Below are 22,857 nucleotides of genomic sequence, written 5' to 3'. Positions count from 1 at the left end.
CTATTTTTTCTGTTAAGGAAGGGAATTTACTCATCCTTAGCCTGGGGAGTAAAAGAAAAGTTTAATTCATGCAGGATAAAGCAGAAGAGACAACCCTTCTGAATCAGCCCCTCAGAAGGCAGTAGTGAATGGTGAAGACTGAGCTCAGGAGCAAAGAGCCCCTAGGCTGACTTTTGGCACTTTTCTATGCCCAGTCATAAAATATCCAGCAGAAGAATCCCTAAAAAGCTAAAGATGAATATGACTGCAGCTCAAAGATGTGTTGGTAGCAGACAGCTCAGATGCAGAGCTCTATGGAGGACTATGCCAAACAATCTCCAAATATTTGAACACATCACCTCTGTACAGCTAGCAGGCAATTTTTATCCACAGCCAGAGCTAAGTCAATGCCTACAACAGAAAAAGACTAGCAAAAAATATTCTCCAGAGCAGTTAGTATGGGAACCTCCTAGTCTTTCTTTCGAACTGTCCTTTTAAAAGTATTCACAACAGGCAGCCACCATGCATGAGGCAGCTGAAAGAAAAAGGCTCTTTACATCCCAACCCATTAGAGCCAAACTGTGCTGTGCACACAGCCTATCCATTCATTCATCCCTCCTTTCTCAGATCAGTGCTGCTCACCTGCCTGGGCTTCAATCTCTGCTGCACATCTGGGGAAACTTCAGGGTCCAGATTTGAGAGCATCTTTGCCTCATCTCAACATGAACCTTTTATACCAACCAATGAGCATTTGAGATTTGAGATACTTAATCTATAGATGCAGATACAAAAAAATTATGAGAGCTAAATACTGTCATTTGACCTTGAACATTTTCTAGCATCAATTCTGAATTGGTTTCCCATTCATGTGCCCATTAATAGCAAATTGTCTAGGCATTTGGCCTTAAAAGCCTCATACTCAGAAACAGGCATTTTGTCCAAATAGGGACTGAGCACACCTCAAAGGTTTTCCTGCTTCAGTTGAAATAGAAATGGTTTTCACTAGATTTATTTCTTTCTGCTATGTATAATTTTTCCATATGAGAGAATAGACAAAAACTAGGATTGGCTTGATAGAGCCTGAATTTATTTCCTTAAGGGCATGGTTCAAGGTCTCCTGATAATGCCAGCATTTCTCTGAGGAGTTTTAGCAGACAGCCAAGTTATCACTGAGGGTCTGATTGTGGTTTTATTTATCCTTCATATTGGAACTTGCTTTGCATCTTTTGTCTGCAGCTGCATACATGACCTCAGAGACCTTTTAAAATTAAGAACACCTTATTAATGTGAGTGTCAGCTCCTCATCTGTTTTTCCTGTTTGTGCAGTTCCTAGCAAAGTGGGGGGTTTCACTTTGGCTGAGCTCCTAGTTGCTATGGCAATACAAGTAATACAAGTAATAAATAAATAGTAAAAATAATGCATTGGAATAAAATATTCTGATTTTGTGAGCATTATAACCAGAATTATAATAACTGCACTTACTTACAATTTAGTATTTCTGAGCAATATTTCTGAGTGATGGGGGTGCTCCAAAACACTTGTTAACTATCGTGCCTTGTACACACCAGAAAAAGGTAATGTGGCTCTACCATGTAGTGCTGTAGCATTTTGGAAGTGCTGGTCATGAATTTGCTTGCTGTCAGGTGTGCCTGGGAGGAGATGTGTGTGTGTGGACATGTGAGTGCACATGTCAGAGCCAGGCATGTCCAGACCTGTGAGTTTGCACATATGGAGGACACCAATAACTTCATGGGCTTCTCTTTCTCTGCAATAAATATCATGACATGCCCACTCTCATTCAGATGAGAACTTTTTACACTTATCCAGCAGTGCAAAAAGAGCCACAAAATACCTGTAACTTACACTTATACTCACATTAAAAAATAATTTTTATTTATTATATAACAGTAATTAAGCTCATGTGACCAAGATGCAACACGAAGCTATAGATCAAGAGTTATATTTGAAAGAACTGCAGAACTGATGTTTCTTGAATAATCTCCAGATTATGAGACTCTTCAACATCTTCTTTTTTTCTTTTTTTCTTTTTTTTTGAATGTGTGATAACATGCATTTCCATTGTAGATGCTCATCAGTTTTAGAAATCAAAGCCATGCAGAGAAATAGCTGCTTTTCCTCCTGTTTTGCAGAGGAAAATAACAAATATAGGTAAAATCTGAAGTTCATCTGAACCTCTGAACCTGCAAATTTGGTTATTTTTACTGAAATAAAATTATATGTAATCCTATAAGAATGATACATTAAGTTCATACAAAGATAAATAGCTATGTTCATATGCATGTGTAATGATCACATACAAACAGCTGCTAGGTGTATTTAGAAAATAAGGAAGTATAAACCTTCATTATTGTATGACAGGTATATCTTATAATATCCAGTAACTCTAGTGGTTATTGAAATTTTGCCTGTTGACACATTTCTAAAATAGATGAAAAGTTAAATGTTAAAAATAGAATGTGTTGCTGGTTTGTGGAGAAGAGAGTTAAATCTACAGTGCTCAGAGATAGTATAGAGACCTGATGATATTGTGCAGATATAAAAGAAGCTTGTGTTTCTAAAGACAAACCTTGAAAAATTAAGTTGATAATTCATTGCATCTTCCTTGCAACATATTGCACTACATAAGACTAAGGACCAGCAGCAACATAGACATATGGGAATTGCAGTTGCTTACTACTGCAAGTTTTTTTAGAAGTGGCTTATTCTGAAATAGTTATTAGTTACAGAAAACATTTCTGAAGAATTAAAGTACAGCAATAATAATTTCTTTTATTTTTTCATAGCAGGCCTCAGCAGGGAAGAAAGGCAAATTAAAAACAAATAAATCCTACCTTTTCCCAAATCCTCTGGTTACAGAAGACACTCTTCCAACTCACATCTTCTTAACAGCAGCACAGCAGAGAGTAATACGGCTTCATATCATAACGAGCATTCTTTGAAAGAAGACATTACTTGTGAGAAAAGTTAAACTGCAGTTCAACCACAGCCAAAGTGGCATTCTGCTCTTTTGAAGACAGCAGGTTATGAAAGATCACTCAGCTTTGCCATGGGAAAAGAAGTGGCCAGAGATGCAACAGGGGAGAGCAGTAGGATGCGACCCAAATTTCTCCAGCTCAGAGGTTAATCACTGGCTTCTGCCTGGTTCTGCACCCCAAGGGGTGACACCCCTCAGAAGCACACCTGACAGACAGTAGGTGAGGAAACATCTGGGTCCTTTCAAGCAGCCCAACCCTTGCTCATGTCAGGACGTTGGGCAGTCAGGTGGAAATGTCTGCCCACACAAAACTGGTGTGTGTTGCCAGGAGAAGGAGACACATCAGTGAACTTCAAACATCTGTACAGCTGGGTGGGAGGTACATGAACACAGTGCTCTCCCAGGCACCAGGCCATCTCTTCCTCCTGATGTCTCCAGCCCTCAATGTCAAACCCTAGGGTATATCTACCACCAACAAACAAAGTGAATTTATTATGACAAGCACAATGATCTAGGAGCATCCAGTCTGTGCTTTACCTCAGATCAAAGAGACAAGCTGCTTCTTAGCAGCAGTAACCTGATGCACACTTCTAGTGCCAACTTTTGTATTGAAAATCCAAAATCAAGGCGGGGGAAGGGAGGGGCAGAGAAAAGAAGGCATACAGTATCGTAAAAGAGAAGCCTAATACATCCCTTTCATATCTTTATCCTCTTAAAGTTGTTAAAAACTCAGTGCTGCTGGTTAGAGAGTCAAATTTTGAGATGGCAAGTAGTGGCAAACTTAATGTTCAAACCTGTGTCATTTAAACATTTAAGCCTAAAGAGTTAAGATTTGAAATAGGATCTGAACAATCTGTTCGGAATTAGAATAATCAATACAAGTGGGGTCCTGCATCAGCTTTACATAGAGAATAACTCAAATTGTGAGGCTAAGATGGGTTACTCTTAATCTTTCTGACTGAGCAGAGGGTGGCTTACCAAAGTACCACCCACCCTCCCAATACACCTTTGGTAAAGGCTTTGGGGCCACCCCTGCAGAACTGATCCACCAAGAACACTTCCAGGTTTCCCTGTTGAGACTTCATCAAAGAGAATAACATTTGTGCTCAATATCATTCTACATCCATGTCCACATTAAAGCACTCATGTGCAAGTGCTCATGTGCTGCATCTGCAAGCAGCAGCAGCACGAGAGGGAAGCCTCACTGAGCTCCCCCTTGTACCATGAACATTAAGCTGTGCAAAAATGAGGATTTGTGAAAAATTTTGTTGAAACTTCACCCAACTGGAAAGACAGATTTCCTTCACAGACCCTTCCATGTGCAGAGTGAGGAAAGCAGAGGGCCTGGCTGCTCCTAGGCTGATGGAGGCAGACAGGTAACTGTGAGCACTGTGGAAAGGTATCTGACTTGGAGCCCACAGTCATTACCACAATTACTTCTAGCAGAACTGGAACTCATAACTTTCTCTTCTCTCTACTGAAACTCTTGAGAAAATGCTCCTTAAAGAACAATCTGATGACTTTCTGCTGGCTTGGAAATACAACAACACCCCAGCACCCAAACTAACCTCAGTGTATGCATCACTTTTGAATCATCTGATATCAACTGCACCCTCTTTTCCATCAATAGGAAACACTCACTATAGAATGACAGTCTCTGATCACCTTGGCTTTGCCCATGTGGTTGGCAAAAGTTACTCAACAAAGTGAAGGACCTGTCAACACAAGACAATTTGATATGTGTGCATCCCTATCAGAATGGACCTCAGTGCTGAAGCTCAGCTCCTTGCCAATACAAACCATTGCCTGAAGTTTTCCCTGACCATGTTGTCTATGTGCTGGCACCAACAAACTTTGCTGGTCGAGTTGAGTCCTCTTCTTATTCTGCAGCACTATTCCCCTTCTTGAGCTGCATGCAGACCTCCTGCTGAATTCATGGACTCCCTCTTGCCTTTGCTCATGGGAGGCACTTTGCTGTGAAACCTGCCCTGGTGGCAGCAGAGGTAGTGTGCTGTGGAAGCATCACCAACATAGAATTATTTCTTGTCATGGGGGTAAAGAACACAGTCTGGTATTTTTGTCTTTATAAATCCATCTGGACATCTTCAGCTCACCAGATTTTTTTTTTTTTCTGATTAAGGCAACCAGACTCTAACAAAGTCCTGCTGGCTTATGTCTTTCCCTGTGATGCTGAGTATCTTAACTCCAAGTGGTCAGAGAAAGGCAGCAGCATTTCCTGCCCCTTTTGTATTCCTACAGCAATGAGCCTGCATGCAGAAAGGCATTGAAAGCCAGAGGGAATCTGTACTTGAAAGGGCTTCAGCCATGAAATGCAGCAAGTCCCAGCAGCATCTCTCTGTGAGATTCAAAGGAATATGTCATTCTTTGGGTATTGTGAATCTTGACAGGTATTATAGGAGTATTTCTTTTTGCCTTCGTGGCCATGCTATAGCCTCTGTACAATTGGGTGTGTATATATATGAAAAAGATAAAAGTTCAAAAGGAAGGCAATTCCAGTTTTTGGCCAAGCTGGTGAAAGTCTCAGATTGGGTGGAAAATTATGTGATTTCTTCAATGTTTTGCTGCAATCACTACAGGTTGTTGGGCCAGGTGTGGAAACACCTGAAGCTGGTGTTCAAATATGTGGCTTTGCATTCTAAAAGCATACTGAAGCACTGGTGGATTTACTGGTGGTTTAGTTGCAAAAATTCACTCCTAGGTTTCAAACTCAGGCTTTGGAGCTATATGGAAAGCATAACAAAGCTATCACACAGTGCTTTCTCATAGTGCTCATTCTAAAGGCATTGTTAGACAAACAGAAGTCAGAATGCTCCTGAGACATAAAAAGCTGTATTGTGTATAGACACAAAGTTTATAAATAGCTTGAAATTCATGCCAAGAAATTTTAAAAATGCCTAAATTGTGAACAAGGTAGGAAGAATGGACAGAAAATAGTAATTCAGTAAGATTTGTGTATTTTTTTCATCATCTCCAAGAGCCAACATTATCCTGTCTTGGAATATACAAGTAATGATACTTTGATTGTAGATACTCAGAGGTGTCTTCAGAGGGTGGTTATGCATATGACAATCTAATTCATCAAAACACAAGAATATATAGTGCCTAGTTAAATTGGGATATTCATTGATAAAATAAAGTTAAAAAATAAAAATGGACTTTAAGAGGTAGCCAGTAAATCAGTGAATGTCCACCTGGTCTGTTAAACACTCATATAAAGGCAGCTTACGAGTAGCATGACATGATTTACTGATAGCCAGATGCTCATTTTGGCAAAGATGGCCCTTCAGCATGCCCAGATTTAGAGACATTTCTTAAACTGTTGATGACCATCAGAAACAGGCTGCTGGGCTAGCCTTTGGCCTGGTCCATATGGAAGCTCTTATGGCCTTGCTGGTAGAGCAGAGAAGGAAAGGAATCAGTTCTTATTTTTCACAATTCAAAGGTGGAGGAACAAAGTTCTCATTTGGTGCCTTTTCAAGGCCTCTGCACACAGCAGCAGCAGAGCCTTTGGACACCCCCTGTTCCTGCCTCACCCTCCCAGCTGTCCCTGAACACAGGCATGGTATTCATTGCCATTTAAAAACTGATTTTCCACCTGTTGTCTACCTATAGCAGGGGAATCTTACAAACTCCTGATAGCTTTTGTCTTCACTGTCTGTGCATCGTAATTCCAGGCAGAAGCATTTTGCTGAGGAGTCAGAGGATGCATTATCCCTCTTTTATCAGTACACAACCCCAGTCATAATGTATGCCCACAGGAAGAAACGTTTCCCATGCAGGGAATGACTCAGACTAGGTCAAAGCAGAGATATAAGGACTGTGGAGAAAAGTGAGCAGTAACTGCAGCTTATAAAAGGTAGCATTTATCCTAACAGAGTGACAGCTGCTCACTGTGAAGTTACAAGGGAGTACTGTGATTTTCTGACTCTGAAGCCCACCCTTTAGGAACCACTGATCTGAAATATGAAAAGACTGCACATGCTGAAAAAGTCTTTTTTAATGAGATGAGGTCAGATTGTGATGAAGTTCACTTAGGCATTTTTCTTGTTTTGGCCCTGTTGACACTAGCACTATAATTATTAGTGAAATAAAACTGAATACAAGGCAAATGCAATTGTGGTCCTGTTGTGTACTAATAACTGATGATTAATAGATTTCAATAGATGCAATAGATTTCAATGTTTTTATTTTTTCTGAGTGACCACCTCTACTGGGAGGTAACAGCAGTATAGGGTTGCCCTTGTAGGTGCAACAACTATCAGGCATGAAGCTGACTCTCTGTTTATAAGATTAAACAATGACTAAGCTTTAAAAAGCACATAAACAGTGGTGTAATAAGGCTGCCATTGAAGTATAAGGAATAAAATGAAACTGGTAAAAAACATAACTGCATTTTATTATAGCAAGTGAAACACAATCAGAAAACTGCTTCCTTTCAGTCTAATTGTTCTACCTGCCTGCATGCAGCATGCTACACAAAGTCCTGGGCTTAATCACCACTTAGCTGTGTCATGGCTCTTTCCTGAAAACACAGCAATGCACCAAATCAACTAGAGACACCAGAAATTATTAAACATGCATAAGCTTAAAGACTCAGACCAGCCTTTCTTAGTTTTTATGTATTCGTTGGCCTGGGAAAAAAAATAGAGGAAATCTACAGAAGTTGTACAAAAGCAGATTAACCATTTAATTTGGATCAGAGATGAGATGTTCCTTGTAATATCCATCAGTTGGGCTGTGCTAAGGACAGATGCCAAAAGACTGGAGGGGAACCATGAAGCCCTAACCCATGTGGCACAAGAAGTGTATCCTGGGTCTGACACAGAGGAAAAATACTCTTAACCTGGGAACAGCTTGGCTGCAGGTCATTTATGGAGAGAATGTGCTGGTCTTCCCTTGTTCTGGCATGAGTCTGGTTTCAGAGGTGTCTCTCAGAGGAGGAATGAGCTGGATTCCTCAGGCTGTGGTGTGCCATAACCTGCATGATACCCTTGGGCTGGCAGGAAACTCATTGGCCCACAGAAAGTCTTGGGAGAAAAGAAGGCTGAAGAGAGTGACTATGTGTGGTTTTATACCAGGCAGATACAAAGAGAGGTTGTGCTGAGTGGGAGAGGTGGGACTGACTTCACTCAGCTTCAGATTTTTTTTTCTTGAGACTGGGGAATGCTGCTTTGCTCAGGTATCATTTGAGCAGACCTCATGTTTTTCATTTGTGCTTTTTAATCTCAGCACTCCTGAGACAGAGATGTCTCAAGGAGCTATTTGCAAGGTCATCAGCTAACCTGACTTTAAAAACTCAGATAGCTCATTAAATTAAACTCTCTGATTTACTATAAAAGACTAGAGAATCAAGGATACATTTAAAAAGCAAGCAAGAAAAGAAGGGAAAGTGGGAAGAAAGTTTCCCATTTTTTTAAGCACCAAGAACGAGAAAAGCAGAGATGTAAAGGGAAAAACTTAGAGCCAGAAGATCCAAACTTCCCCTTGATTCTAAACTTAGCTCAGCCACTGGCCCACCGTGCAGATGAGTCAGTGCACTTCCTTGAACTTAAATCATTCCTCTTACAAAACTTGTTAAAGAAAGACGTCAGTGTAAATTAGATGTTGTGTCTAAGTTTAGCTATGGCCGATACATAAATATCGGAACTTTAATGTGCTCTCATTCTTGTCTGCTTAAGAAAGATGTGTCTATACATGCACATATGCATTTATATATATACATAGCAAGGGAGAGAAAGATTTCTTTGCTCTATTTTTACAGTTTCATTTGCATATATTGTTATTTTGCTGGTGACATAAGAGCTCACAGTTGAATAGAAGTTTAACCATTTTCAGAGCAGCCTGATTGCCACAACGCCCAAGCACTCTTCATTCCCTCAAACTGTCAGGAAAGTTTCAATCCCATCCAAGCAGTGGGAGCTGAGAGTATACATTGGGCATATTACATACATGATGGCTGATTTCTTGTGACACTAATCTTCACTCCTGGGGGAAAGGCAGTCATTTACTCATAACTCTACCACTCAAAAGTAACCATTCTTCTCACCATGGAGATAAATGTCAAAACAGAGACCATCCATAGGCTGAGTCTAATCTAATCTGTCCAAAATGAATATATATTTAGATCTGTTGTCAAATCTTGAACAGCAAACCCTTTAGCCTGGGCAACAATTCCCTCAGTCTGCCCTCTACTTCTATAAATATGCATATCAGAATGGATATGTGCTATCAGAGAAACATATTAATCCTGCTAACATGGACATGATATGGTGCTGACCAACCTTTCTGATATGAGCAAAGAGTGAGACTTCCAGAAATGTGTAACAGAGAGGAAAAAAATACATTAATTTTTGTTAAAATATCTCTATCATTCAATACACACCTAAAATTAAAAAACAGGGTCCTACCTGAATGTCTGCAGAAGATGGCAATGAAAATTCCTTATACATGAAACTGTTAATTCTCATTGTCCCTCTCCTTTCTCCAGTTCACATTTCCATTTTGGGGATGTCAGCTGGGAGGTGTTTATTTATGCTACATCCTTTCCCATAAATTGTAGCTATGGAGTTCCTCACATCCTCTTAAAAATGATTGTTGTGATTTTCAAGAATGAGAAGGATAACCCCAGAAATTACAGGCCTGTCAGTCTCTCTTTGGGACTAGTAAAATCATGGAAAAGGTTGTTCTGGAGATATGGAAAAATACCTGAAGGACAATGCAGTCATCAGTTACAGCCAGCACAGCTTCATGAGGGGAAAGTCCTGCTTGTCCAATCTGATTTCCTCCTATGGCAGGGTAACCCACCAAGCTGATCTAGGAAAGCCAGTAGATTTAATCTTTTTGGACCTCAGCAAAGATTTTTGTATTGTCTGACACAGAATCCTTCTGGATAAAATGTTCTGCAGGGCTCCATTACCAAGCCCTGTGCCCTTCAACATCTTCATAAATTACTTGGATGCAGGACTGGGAGGAATACTAAGTAAGTTTGCTGACACCACTAAACTGTGAGGAGCCGTTGACTCCATTGAAGGCAGGGAGGCAATGCAGAGAGACATCAACAAATTAGAGACACGGGCAGTCACCAACCATGTGAAGTTTAACAAGGGAAAGTGCTGGATTCTGCGCCTGGGAGGGGCAGCCCTGGTTGTGTATACATGGTGAATGAGAGGCTGGAAAGCAGTGCTGCAGAAAGGAACCTGGGGTCCTGGTCGATGGCCAGTTTATTCTGAGTCAGCAGTGCCCTGGCAGCCAGGAGGGACAAGCCTGTCCTGGGGGCATCAGGCACAGCATCGTCAGCCAGGCAAGGGAGGGATTGTCCCACTCTGCTCTGCACTGGGGCAGCCTCAGCTCCAGTGCTGGGGGCAGCTTCAGGCACTACAGGATAAAAATAACTTTAAACTCTTAGAGAGTGTCCAGAGGAAGGATCCTTCATAAGGATGGTGAAGGATTTGGAGGAAAAGCCATACAGGGAGTAGCTTAGGTCACTTTGCTTGTCCAGAGAGGAGGAGATTGAGGGGAGATCTCACTGTAGTCTTCAACATCCTCACAAAGAGAAATGGAGGGGCAATTAATCTCTTCTCTCTGGCACCCAGTTTCAGGACACAGGGAAATGTCATGAAGCTGAGCCAGGGGAGATTTAGGCTGGATACCAAGAAAAGGTTCTTTACCTAGAGTGGTCAGGCATTGGAACAGGCTCCCCAGGGAAGTGGTCACAGCACCAACACTGAGGGAGTTCAAGAAGTGTATGGAAAATGCTTTCAGGCATTTTGGGGGTGTCCTGACCAAGGCCAGGAGTTGGACTCAATGATACTGATGGGTCCCTCTGCACAACAAACACTGTTGCATAAATGGTAAACATAGTTTACACTGCTTGTAAACTGCCCTATTTCTGGTGCTCTAAACTAAATTCCTTTCTTACATTTGGATGAATCTTATCAGCAGCCAATTCACTGATTATTTCAAAAGATTAATTAGGTTTTACACTTATTCAACCTTAGCACTTCAACCACATTACCATTAATGCATCATGAAAAGGTTTTTTTTGGTTTTGTATTCCAGGTGAGTAACTGAGCCATGGCTGTATCAAAAACCACTTTCAGATGTCCCACATGGGTATAGAATAAATGGGACCTCAGCTCTGCCAGCATAGGATTGCCTCTAGGAGCCCAAGTGCAAAAGGAGATCTGGCCAGCAACCTGCTATGAGTCACTCTGACTTGCTCTGTCACAGGACTTGCACATACAACGGGGTCAAATCCTTATCTGGAATAGTTAGACAGATCTGCACTGCAGCAGGATTGAGCCCACGTATCACAATGCACAAATGCACAAGCAGCCTTGCTAGAAAGGGTCTACTTTCTAAAGGTGGCAGAAATGGGTGCCAGGTGACAGCTGAGATGGCACAGTATGGTTTTTGTGCAGGAAAAAAAAAAGATTGTTTTGCAAAGTAATAGCTCAGTAAGGAAAAAAAAAAAAAAAAAAAAAAAAAAACCAAAAAAAACAAACAGGAAAAATATACTTTAACACAACATAAAACAATAGTACAAAATAGGAATAGAGAGTGGTGTCACTTCCAGGCCATGGCTTCTGTGCATGTGAAGTAACCATCTGGAAAAGAAGCTAGCTGTGGGAGAGGATTATCAACAGGTTGTGATCTCACAGCATGACAAAATGGCCAAGAGAGCAAATGCAGCCCTTGCTAGCAATGAGCAGCACTCAGAAGGAGGAGTTAAAGAAGAAGTTGCTACTTTTGGTCACATCCTCAAGGTGGTCATTGCTTGGTTTGTAACCATTTCTAGTCTCAACACATTAGCAAGGATGTTAATAAACACAAGTGGTTCAGACATAGAGCCACCTGAGGAAAATCTCCCTCATGCTGAGCACTTAAAGATCAACCTCACTACCTCAAAGAAAGGGCACAGAGGAGAGCAAATCACAGCCTAAGACTACCTATGCAGAGAGGGAAATCTACAGACGTTAGAGATTCTTCAGCAGGCTACAAATCTCTTAGACTCAAAAATGAGACAAAGAACAGAGTGCTAAACTGCCACATTTGGAACAACTTAGCCAGTAAATTTGCCATCCCTGCTAGCCTTGCAATCAATACTGCTGTCATACAGAATAGCTCATTCAGAAACAAAATGCTGAATGAAGGAGTCCATGAAATCCTATGCCCTGTATTATTTAAAACAGAGTAGATGATCATAAGAGTCCACTTGGGTCTTAAAAATCCATGAGTGTAGTTCAGAGGACATGTAGTTCTAGAGGTCCTTACATTTTTCAGGATGAATTTTCCCTGAAGGTTTTTGCTGAAGACTAAATTATTGGTCCTATAACTGAAAAGTAAGCTGCAAAGGTATGAAGTAGCAAGCCCCCAAAAGATCAAATTTCCTCCTGTTTTCCTGTTTTCCTTAATTCTAGGTGAAAACATGTACAGACAATGGACAAACTTTGTGTTTTGAAGAAGACTGAAAGGCTCTGAAGGCACGTGGAGAGGAGGTCAGCACCCTCACAAGCACATCTTGTGAAAGGCAGATACTGGCTGCATATGGGTTTACAGAAGGGATTTATAGAAATTGGCTTTTCTGGTTTTGATGACATGTGTAGCTCTGTGACAGATGTGGTGTTGGACCACATTTCCAAGAGATGGAATCTACAGCATTCCCCTTTACTACTTTATGGGATTTTATCACTTTGACTGAATGTCAGGAAGTTTTTACCTCCTGTGAGGCTCCAAAACCATGTCTTGCCATCGTTCTTGTTTCCTCAGCCAGTTTTGTTCATTTGTGCTCCTAGGTGGGTGACAGCATACAGAACTCCAGTAATCCCCACAAAACTCATACTGTAAGACTCAGTACTGCACATTTTCCATTAGTATAATTTATATCACTGAGAACTGAGCTGACCTTTTCCATGAAATTGTATTTGTTTTGGTAAAGAGAAATTTCAGTAGAGTGAGGCTAGGACTATCTCTATGTGTTTTACAGCAGAATTTCCATCTTTTGTAGATCTTCAGCACATACCAGGACCTGTTGAAGACTTTATTTTTCAGGTGGACCAATCCTAAGTTTCAGGCTCTAGCTACCAATACAACAAAGGTATTCAGGATGGTTGCTCTAATCACCTTTCCAGTTTAGTTCTATGTGTGAGCCCTGAATAAGCTTAAGAGCAGGTGTTTGCTGCATGCTCGTTTTGGGAAATAGTGGCTGGATTTTGTTATGCTGTAGGTCTGGGAAATCACTCACATTTCACCCTCCCCTCAACAGGTATGTTTTGGGGGGCATGGGGGATTGGCATTCTTCTCTGACCTGGTCTGCATTTACTCAACACTTTTATCTCACTTTGCAGTAACTCCTGACATGTACCTCTGACATCATCAGCTCTCTCAGTGTTTTCCAGTTTGTCAGTAAAATATTGTCGCTGGAACAAGTTTAGAAGGTGAATTCATGGCAGAGAGGATATGACCAGCCTGTCTCAAATCCTGGAGGCGGAGTTATGAAAAATAAATTGCTAGGAAATTGCCATTTAAATTCCCGTGCTTTGTTTTTTATTGTTCGATGTCAGAAAGAAGTAGAGTTTAGTTTAAACTAAATTGGTGCAACTTTTCAACATCCTTAAGTCCTGGATCTACAATAAAAATAATAAACATAAGCAGCTATTGTTAAGATAAAGTGAGGATTTAAGTTCTGACCTCCACTTTGTGCCGACAAACTATCCTGTGCTTTTTCACTGTAGCCACATTCTACCCTGAAAAAAACTCAAGGAACTCTTTGTCGTGTTGCAATGTAATTTTTTTAGGACAGCTAGTACATCTTTAATCCGAAGAAGGATGCTGCCGTTGCCCAAGCCGGGTGGCACTTGGAGGCATATTATCGCATACAGAATGTTCATTAAAAGCGGATTAGGAGAAGATCTCATCAAACATACCAATTCCGCTTGAAATAAACGGCTTCTAAGCACAGGAACTGTTAGAGGAATGGACCACAGGCGCCGACTAGTTTGGTTTGCTTGTTTTAAAGAGAGTTTTGAGCTGATGTGTATGGGACTAGGCTCTTTATTCCAGCAGTTCTGCTTAGTTTACTCGAACAGAGTGGAGGTGATAAAATGTGGAAACAATGAAAAGATATCCCAGGCATGAAACACTGCAGTAGAATTCTGCTTAACAATGAACTAATTAAAAAACAAATTGAATAAAATGCAGCTTTCACTGTTAGGTTCTAGATTTCTCTCCCCCAAACATTAGACGAAATTGCATTGTTTACAAAAATTTATTAATACAAACTTTACACACTTTATATAACAGTTATCAAAGTCCTAGTTATAGATATCATGTGTGTAATAATACTTTGTTTAAGTTCTTTTTATATTCATTTGCACACAAAATAAGTTCTCCAAGACTAACATCTACCTACTATGACTGTATCTCAAATCTGCTCAAATTTTGGTAAGGCTGTTGGCGTTTCTGGAAAAAAAAAAAAAAAAAAAAAAAAAAAAAAGAAAAAAAAAAAAAAAGAAAGAAAGGGAAAAAAAAAAGGAAAAGGAAGAAATCGTACAAAGGATAATAACCTAGTGATCACTTCGTAATGCTTGCGACTAGCCACTGAACTCTAACTGATAAGGTCATAAACAAAACGTCAAGAGAGCCCTATGTCATTATACCACAGCCGACACAAACACAGCGCACTCTGCCCATGGCCAAAGAACAGAAGGACGACTAAAACGCAAGCCGATGTGTTGCAGCATCGTAGGGCCACTAAATAGCCATCCGTGAAACTCGTGGCGATTTACAAGGTGAAGAGAAGGCACGAAAGCTGCACACTGCGCCCCGCGCCTGCCCGCCCCGCCGGCCGTGCCCCCCGCTCCGCTCCTCCGCGCCGGGCCGGGAAGGTTTGACCCGCCAGGGGTCTGGGGGGTTGGGGGGCTGCTTTCCGGCGTCTTGAATGCGGGGCTCGTTTTGTGTCTTTGGAAAGACTCCTGTAAGGTTTGTGTGGTGAGCTGGAAGGGAGCGGGTACCTACGCGTCCTCCTTCGCTCCCGGCCCGGGCGGGGGACGGGACCAGCCCCCGGGCAGACGCTAAGATAGGAGTCCGTACATAGAGAGATGAGGTGAAAATGGTTTATCTCGTTAGAAACCGGACCACAGGTGAACACTACACATTCTTTTATGACAAAAGTTTGTTTTATGAAATAAATTTTACTAAGCAATAAGCCAGAATGTAGAAAAATACATTTTACCTCCAAACTCAATAAACAAGGAACAAAAACTTTCGTAGTAGTGCATAATTCTTTAGTGGTAGCTACAACAGGGGTTCCTAAACTTGTACAATAAGAGCTTGCATAAAACAGAACAAAGGAGTGAGAGAGCGTTCACAATCTTTTTTTTTTTTTTTTTTTTTTTTCCAAAAAGAACATAACCCAAAAAGGTGACTCAAGTGGGTTAAACAGAGCTCGGAAAAGTTCGAAGAGAGGATGAGAGGCGGGAGGTCCTACAAGAAAAAGCAATCAAAGAAAAGAGCAACTCCGACCGAAAAATGCAAAGACGAGAACCCTGCTCGTTATTACACATGATGAGAAGCATGGACAGCACTGGAGAGTAACACACTGTACTTTGCATCCAGGTCCAGTACCGAGCTGCCCGGGGCAGTTGGGTAGCGGATCGGAGGTGGGATCGCCTCGTCTTACCTCTTACCTCGACCCTGCGGCACCGGCTCCGGTACCGGCTCCGGCCCCGGGGCGCGCCGGGGGCCGCCCCCGCTCACTTCCCCACTTCTTTCCAAACGGGTCCTGTCTCTGCTTTGGCTTTGTTCTGCAACTCTGCCCAGACAGCCAGAAGAGCAGTGCACGGGGCTTAGTACTTACTACCCTTGCTGCTGGTTCGGGATTTTGGGGTTGGGGTTTTGAGTTTGGCTATTTTTGGTTTTATATTTAATTTATTTTTTGTTATTATTATTTTAGTTTTGGGGTTTTAAACTATTTCTCCCTCCAATAGGCAACAGAGATGCACAATTTGGATCGAGCTGTTGTTTTCACAAGATAATTATCCTCTAAGCTCATTGTTTGAGGATACATTAATAGAGATAAAACTGGAATCAAAGAAAGCAGGAGAGGAAAAAAAAATAATCGAAATCTAGAAGAAAGGGGACGCTGCCCCTTCAGAGAGGCTAGTGGCAAAGGAGCCTGCCTTGAGACTCACCAGGGGAAGAATCTGCTTCACCAATTCTCCCAAATCAATTTCCTCATAATCCCCCTGGGAGCAGGTCATCCTTCTCTATGTACAGTAGCAAATGGTGAAAATTAATGTCTTCGACCCTGTCGCGGATAAAAATACTATCCTTTTAATTTCTGTTACAAAAATAGGAGTAATATTCAAAACAATGATTGTCTCTTTTTTTCTATTTATTTTATATAAAAACATAAACAGCTCAGGCGAATTCTTGTTCTTGTGCAGGCTTTTCATGAAGAATTGTTCTTTACTATTCTTAGTAGTATTTATATATATATATTTATATATTATATATAACTTAATGATTGGTCCACAAAGTAGATCTGTGCGTTTCTCTAGTGCTTTTTGTACAAAAGAAAAACAATATTATTATCAAAATATTCATTTAATGGCTTTACTTCATACATAAATACATGTTTAGATAACACAGGAGCGGTGATTGTTCAGTCAGTTTGGAAATGACTTTTGTTTTTGTTTAGATTTTTTTGTTGTTGTTGTTGGGTTTATCTCTCTCTCTCTCTCTCTTTCTCTCTCTCTCTCTCTCTCTCTCTTAGGACTTTGTATACACAGGAGTGGCTGGTTACTCACATCGCTACAAATACGCTACTCGGCGTCCTTTGTTTTTAACTCTTTGTTTATACCTTTTCCCCAGGACGGCTGCTAAGTACTTCTTGACAGCCATTTGTTTCCGGTAGCGGCTGTAGCTGTCCGTGAAGATGCCGTCTATGTGCCGCTTGGTCAGCGGTTCCGCATCGTCCCCCAGGCCGCCGCTGGCACCGCTGCAAGCACCGAGAAGCACAGCTGCATCAGGCGGGGCCGCTCCGCCCCGCTCCGCGCCCCTCCGCGCCGCCCCCGCCCTGCGCGGCCCCGGCGCAACACGTTGCGCGCAAGATGCGCGGGGAGACAAAGGCCCTGCGCGCAAGTGGCGGCGGCGGGAGAGACAATATCTCCCCGCCATGAATTATTCATGGCGGCCGCGAAAGCTGCTCTCCCTGGGGCTTCATTAACGTGTTACCTTCTGCCGAGGGGCAGCGGGTGGCACCGGGCTCGCCCCTGCCCCCCGCCAGCGGCAGGGAGCCCCGGGGAGCCCCGCCCGGCGGCGGGCTGCGACCGAGCCTCCACTGCCGCAGCTGAGCCCTCGATCATCGCTCTCCATAAGCTGCTCCCCCCGGCAAACCGTAAGGGCTGCCCAACTTGCTAATTTTAAATCGGTTGATCATGAAAATTTATAGAGACATATAGGTAGACGAAGATATAGATATATAGATATATAGATATATAGATATATAGATATATAGATATATAGATATATAGATATATAGATATATAGATATATAGACATGCATGTGTATGTATATCTATATATATAAATACATCCTTATGCCCGAGCGTAGCAACCCAAACACACCTCCGCGAACACCCGCGCAAGCAGCCGGACTCCACCACTCTCATCGCGGGCGCAACACATTCCCGACCCCGGCCGGGGCAGCTTTGTTCCCCCCAGCCGCAGCCCTTCCAGCGTCTCCGCTCCAGCAGCACCAACGCCCACCGCGGAAAAGAGCAAGCAGAGAGCCTTACCCGACCCGCTTGGCCATCAGGGAGTGCAGATATTTCCTGGCAGATAGCTGGCCTAGGAGTTTCCTGTAGGCTTTGTTGAAGATCCCATCGGCGTGCCTGGGCAGAGGGAAGAGCCCGCGGGTGAGCGGCGGGGCCCGGGAGCGGCGGGTTGCGGGAGCCGGGCGGTAGCGGTGACCATCCCTCTCCGCCGGAGAGAGGAGGGCGGCATCTCCCCGCGTCCCCCGGGACCCCTCGTCCCCACCCAGATCCCTCCCCGCCGCGCTCGCTCGGTTCCGCGCCGGCCGGGCATTTCTGCTCCGTTTGCGGGAGCATCGCTAGCCCTCCTCGGCGCGGGCGGCTCCCCCGCTCCCTCCCCCGCGCTGCTGGAGGTAAGGCGGCTTTTCCATTTCTTCTGAGCTTTACACTGGGCACCGGGACCGGGCAGTACCGTCGTTTGTTTGAGTTCGGGATTTTTATTTTGATCTTGTTGCTGTTTGCTTGTTAGGTATCATTACTATTTCTCCCCCAATCGGTTCTGCCAGACCCGTTTTCCTCCCTACTCCAAATTCTCGCCTGACACCCCCGCGAGTTGCAGTCACCTCTTTTCCGGTGGGTAATACAAGGTGTACATCTCGCCGATCATGGAGGACGGATTCGCTATACCGAGGGGCTCGTGGTCGTAGGCGAAGTCCTGCAGGGTGTTCCCGTCCTCGTCGTAGACTTCATCCTCCAGCCTGGCAACGAGAGCAGCAAGGAGAAGGAGTCAGCCGGGCTCCGCGGGGCGCTCCCTCCGCTCCCCGCTGCCGGCTGCCGGCTGCCTCGGCGGCCACCCCTCGGCGGAGCCGACCCGGGAGCCCCGGGAGCATCGGGAACCCCGTCCGGCTGCCCCATCCCCTCCCTGCACCGCCCGCTCTCCATCCCCGCCCTCTCCTCTGCGGGGCAGGACCGCGGAGGAGGGAACACACCCGCCGTCAGATGCGCTCCAAGAAACCCTCCAAATATGCCCCCCCTCCTCCCGCCCTCCGCGGCCCACGCCCCGGCCCGAGAAGCATCCATCCTCCTGAGCCACAGCCGCGGCTGGCGCTCCCCAGGGCGCAGGCTGCGCGCACACACGCGTTCGTGCGCCGGGCTGGGCTGGAGCCGAGCAGCTCCGCGGCGCAGACGGGGCGGCGAGCGGCAGCCCCGCCGCGGGGCCGGGGACCGCGCCCCGCTCCTCCCCGCAGCGCCCGCCGGCACGGGGGGGCTTCGCCCGCTGCTTTTCGTTGAGCCGTGCCTCTGCCCTTCGAGATCTCTGCCAGTTTTGTGTGTGTCCCAGCCCACCCAGCCCCCGCTCTCTGCCTCCCTCTCTGCAGTACGATGTAGGTCATTGCACGTTACAGGCAGCTATTTTTGTCTGCGAGCTTTAGCGGAGGTATTAATAATAGATGCCGCTAAAGTGTTTCACTCCTGCTAATTCAGGCGCTTGAATGAAGAAAGCCGGCTTGCTGCTGGCTAATGGCCCCTCAGGCCACCGAGCCCGCTGCCCCCTAGCCGCACTGCCCAGGAAGATGACGGGGGCTCCAGCGAGTTCCCGGGTACTGCAAGGGCACCTCGGAGCCCCAAAAAGGACACCCACCTAGGACAACCTTGCGCTTCTGCCATCGCCCCCCCTCTCCCTTCATCTCCGATCACCGCACGGCAGTGACCCCCGCAGGGCACCCCGGAACAGAGCCAAGCGCCACTGGAGCAGGACGACAGCACCGAACCCAAAACTGCCCCCAGGCCAAGCAGCATCGGTCGCCCGAGCAGGCGACAAGCAGGGTGAGAGCAGGCCGTCCCGAACCTGGTGCCCTGAGCCCCCAGGCTCAGACCAGCGCAGGAAACTCCCTTGTGCTGGTGCCTCGGGGTGTCCTCCACTCCTGCCCCAAACACAGAGGGATTCAAACGCCCACGGCTCCCAGCCGGAAACGGACAGCACAGGCACCAGTCTGCGCTGGAGCCCAGCAAGACAACTCCGAACACAGAAAACCAAACAGCCCTGTGCCAGCCCCTTTCCCTCTCGAGGAGGGCTGTCATACAGACAGGTAAACAGACCCCGAATCCCTCTAGCTCCGATGCCGCTACACGACCCATGACAGCTCCCACATGCTGGCAGACAGCGGCGCGCCCGTCCCCGCACCCGCTCCCCCCGAGCTGGACAGGCGATGCTCGGCGCTCACTCTGGGCGAGCTGCGGACAACCGGAGGCTGCCAAGGGCCCCGCGGGACAGGGGGCAGACGGGAGAGGAGCTTTTGGGCCCCATCGACACTCAGGCGGGACCTCGGCCCGCTCCCGCTGACACGCAGAAGAGCAGGTCCCCACTCCCAGGGACTTCACCGGGGACAAGAGGCCGTGGGTTACAGCACCGGGGTCCCGAGGAGCGGAGCTGGGGGCTGCCAGTGCTGCAGCCGGAGGGGGTCCTATGCTGCTGGAGGGGGTGGGCACGCAGCCCAAGTGGAGGGGATTTCCTTTAGTGACTCCACTCCACATCCCTTCTCATTTTCCTCCCCGGTAGATTCCGCTGCCCTTAGCTAAACTGGGGCTGAGGGGGGCTGAAATGGTCCCGACGGAGCTCCCGACAGCTGACGGACCTACCTGAGCGCCGGGTACTGAAGTCCGGCCGCAGGTGTGCAGTAGACGCTGCAGTGCATTATTATGCCATAGACCAGGAGTGCTAAGATCGCTTTGCTACACATTGCCACTCTGTGCGGGAGGGAAAGGAAACTGCTGTAAAAAAAAAAAAAAAAAAAAAATCCCGAAACCAAACAAACAAACAAAAGAAAAATCACTGACAAAAACCCAAAGAAACCACCCCACGGCTCACCAAACCCCTGGCCTCGCCTACCGGAAAATGAGGCAGCGCGGCCCCGGGGGACAAGCGCCCTGGGCAGCGGGTGCCGGAGCGGAGCTGCACGGAGAGGAGCGGAGCGCTGCCCGGCGCACAGAGCTGCCGCCGCCCGCCCCGTCGGTGCTCGCCCGCCCGCCCGCCCGCCCCGGGACAGCTGCGGGAAGGCCCGGCGAGCCACCTCGTGTCCTTACCATTAAACTCTAGACACCCGGCACTGAGAGCGTTTGGCTGCGAAACTAAAACGGCAGGTCTTGGGGGGGTGGAAAAAAAATAAACACCCAAAATGGGGAGGGGGAGAAATCGAGATCTCTCTCAAGTTGCGTCCAAAAAGAGTTAAAACCCTCGTGACATCGTCTCTCCGATGGGCGAAGAACCGGCGGGATGCAGAAGATGCAGAAGCGACAGCAGTTAGTTGTTTGCTGGTTTTAGGCAATCCACTCCAAAAAAGAAAAAGAGATACAGGAGGGAGAAAAAAAAAGATAAAGGAAAAAAGTTTGCAGGCAGCAGCACAGATCTGGAGTGGAGTCTACAAGGGAATTGAGAAAGGGATGGAGCGAGATGTCGCCGGAGAACCGAGCACTGGGGAAGAGGGAAGAGAGCGAGCGAGTCCGGGAGGGAGCGGAGGCGGGAGCCACGGGCTGGCTGCGTGCGATGTTGTCTTCCCCAGATCTCTCCCCTCACTGAGCGCCTTCAGCCTTCTCTTCTTCTCCTGCTCGGTGGCTCCAAACTTGACCAGCCTTCCGCAGCCTTCCGTCTGATACGCAATTAGCAAGAAAATCTTTGCAAACAACCCGCTTCAGCAAGAGCCCTCTTCGTAAACATTTGCCTGCTTGTTACCTTAGAGGACGGGCAATATTGTTTGTTGCCCCCGTAGTGGTGTCCGGATTTTTATTCATGAATCAAATGCCTTTTTTTTTTTTTTTCTCAGTCACGTAATAATCGGGTATCAGAAAAGACGTCACCACCCCAATTCCTCAAGGAACACAGTTCTGTGTCGTCCTCAAAGATGAGCTTATCAGGAGTCATAAAGCTTCTCATAAACACCAACTCACACTCCCCCCACCCCCAAAAAAAAAAAAAAAAAAAAAATAGAAAAAGAAAACCCAACAATCAAACAAACACGCAGAAAACCCCCACCGCACAAACCTAAAAGGATGTTCGCCACAGTAAAGTTTTACCTGACGTGGGAAGGGAAGCGGGGGAGGGCAGATAGGGGTGGGGTGGGGGTCCCCGGGCTTGATGAGCTCCCCCACGGCTTTGCTCCGGGTCTTTCCTCGGGGCCGCTCGCCCCGCACGCAGCCCGGGGCCCCCGCGGAGCCGCCCGGCTCTGAGCGCGCAGGCGGAGCAGCCCCGGCGCGGAACCCCCCACTTCCGCGGAGATTTAACAATATAAGTGCCTATTTTTTTCCCAACCTCCTATTTTTTCTTTTTTCTTTTTCCTTTGTCTTTTTATTTTACTTTTTTTTTTTTTTTTTTTTTAAGGATTGTTAGTATTGTTCCCGTTACACAAGGCTCCCCCCCAGGGGAAACCAGCAGCGCCGTGACCGCTCTGCGTGTATTGAAGCCGCGGGGCGTAGGGAGCAAACCCCAGGGCCGAGCCGCAAGGAGGGTCCCATTCTTGGTCGGCGCTGCCCGGAGAGGAGGGGGGCGGCTTTTCCCCCCACTCTCCTGGCCCGACCCTCTCGTCTCTCCGCCTTGTGCAGAGACAGATGTGCGGCTCGCGGCGCTTGGCAGAGAGGGAGGGAAGAGCATCGCCATGAGGAGAGGAAAAAAAAAAAAAAAAAAAAAAAAAAGTTGATTTGCCGGAGGGACCGGGAAGGAAATCCCTTCTCTGGGGACTTCCCCGCCGCCGGAATAATTTTCCCCCGAAGTGATGCGCCGGGAGCGGGCCACCGGCGGGCTCCCAGCCGCTGCTATTGCTGTTCGTCTCCGCACTCCCCTCCCTCCGCGACCGAAAATGTGCCCTTCATTTCCGAGAATTACCCAAAGAAATCCAGGCTGCAGGAGCCATTACTAGACATTTTAATTATTGGGATCATAAGCAGAGCATTCAGGAAGCAGCAATAATATAGTTCTCCTGTTTCCTATTTGACTGGGTTTGGTGTAACATGCTTGGATGAGTTATTTGAGCCCAAATCGATTTCTCAAAAACAACAACAACAAAAAACACACCATACAATTACATTCCTATTACGGTCATTTAAGGTTTCGATATTTT

General features: G+C 45.9%; 1 protein-coding gene across 3 annotated transcripts; it reads right to left on the bottom strand.

Annotated features, from left to right (window-relative positions):
- Positions 1-14,905: 14,905 nt before the first annotated feature.
- ADCYAP1 (adenylate cyclase activating polypeptide 1) lies at positions 14,906-21,962 on the bottom strand. Of its 3 annotated transcripts, none has more exons than XM_056484044.1 (5): positions 21,818-21,962; positions 20,387-20,494; positions 18,373-18,507; positions 17,795-17,890; positions 14,906-16,995 (listed from the first exon to the last, which is right to left on the bottom strand). In XM_056484044.1, the coding sequence occupies exons 2-5, from the start codon at positions 20,485-20,487 to the stop codon at positions 16,809-16,811; spliced, it is 519 nt and encodes a 172-aa protein (XP_056340019.1). In that variant the 5' UTR covers positions 20,488-20,494; positions 21,818-21,962; the 3' UTR covers positions 14,906-16,808. The 3 variants fall into 3 exon arrangements, with proteins under 3 accessions (XP_056340019.1, XP_056340018.1, XP_056340017.1); XM_056484043.1 differs by lacking the exon at positions 21,818-21,962 and adding an exon at positions 20,831-21,606 and having other exon boundaries at positions 20,387-20,518; XM_056484042.1 differs by lacking the exon at positions 21,818-21,962 and adding an exon at positions 20,831-21,541.
- Between the last annotated feature and the right edge of the window lie 895 nt (positions 21,963-22,857).

This window comes from Oenanthe melanoleuca, chromosome 2 (genome assembly GCF_029582105.1).
Source record: "Oenanthe melanoleuca isolate GR-GAL-2019-014 chromosome 2, OMel1.0, whole genome shotgun sequence".
NCBI lineage: Eukaryota > Metazoa > Chordata > Aves > Passeriformes > Muscicapidae > Oenanthe > Oenanthe melanoleuca.
Note: the sequence above shows the minus strand (reverse complement) of the source record. Positions and strands in the feature narration are given on the sequence as shown.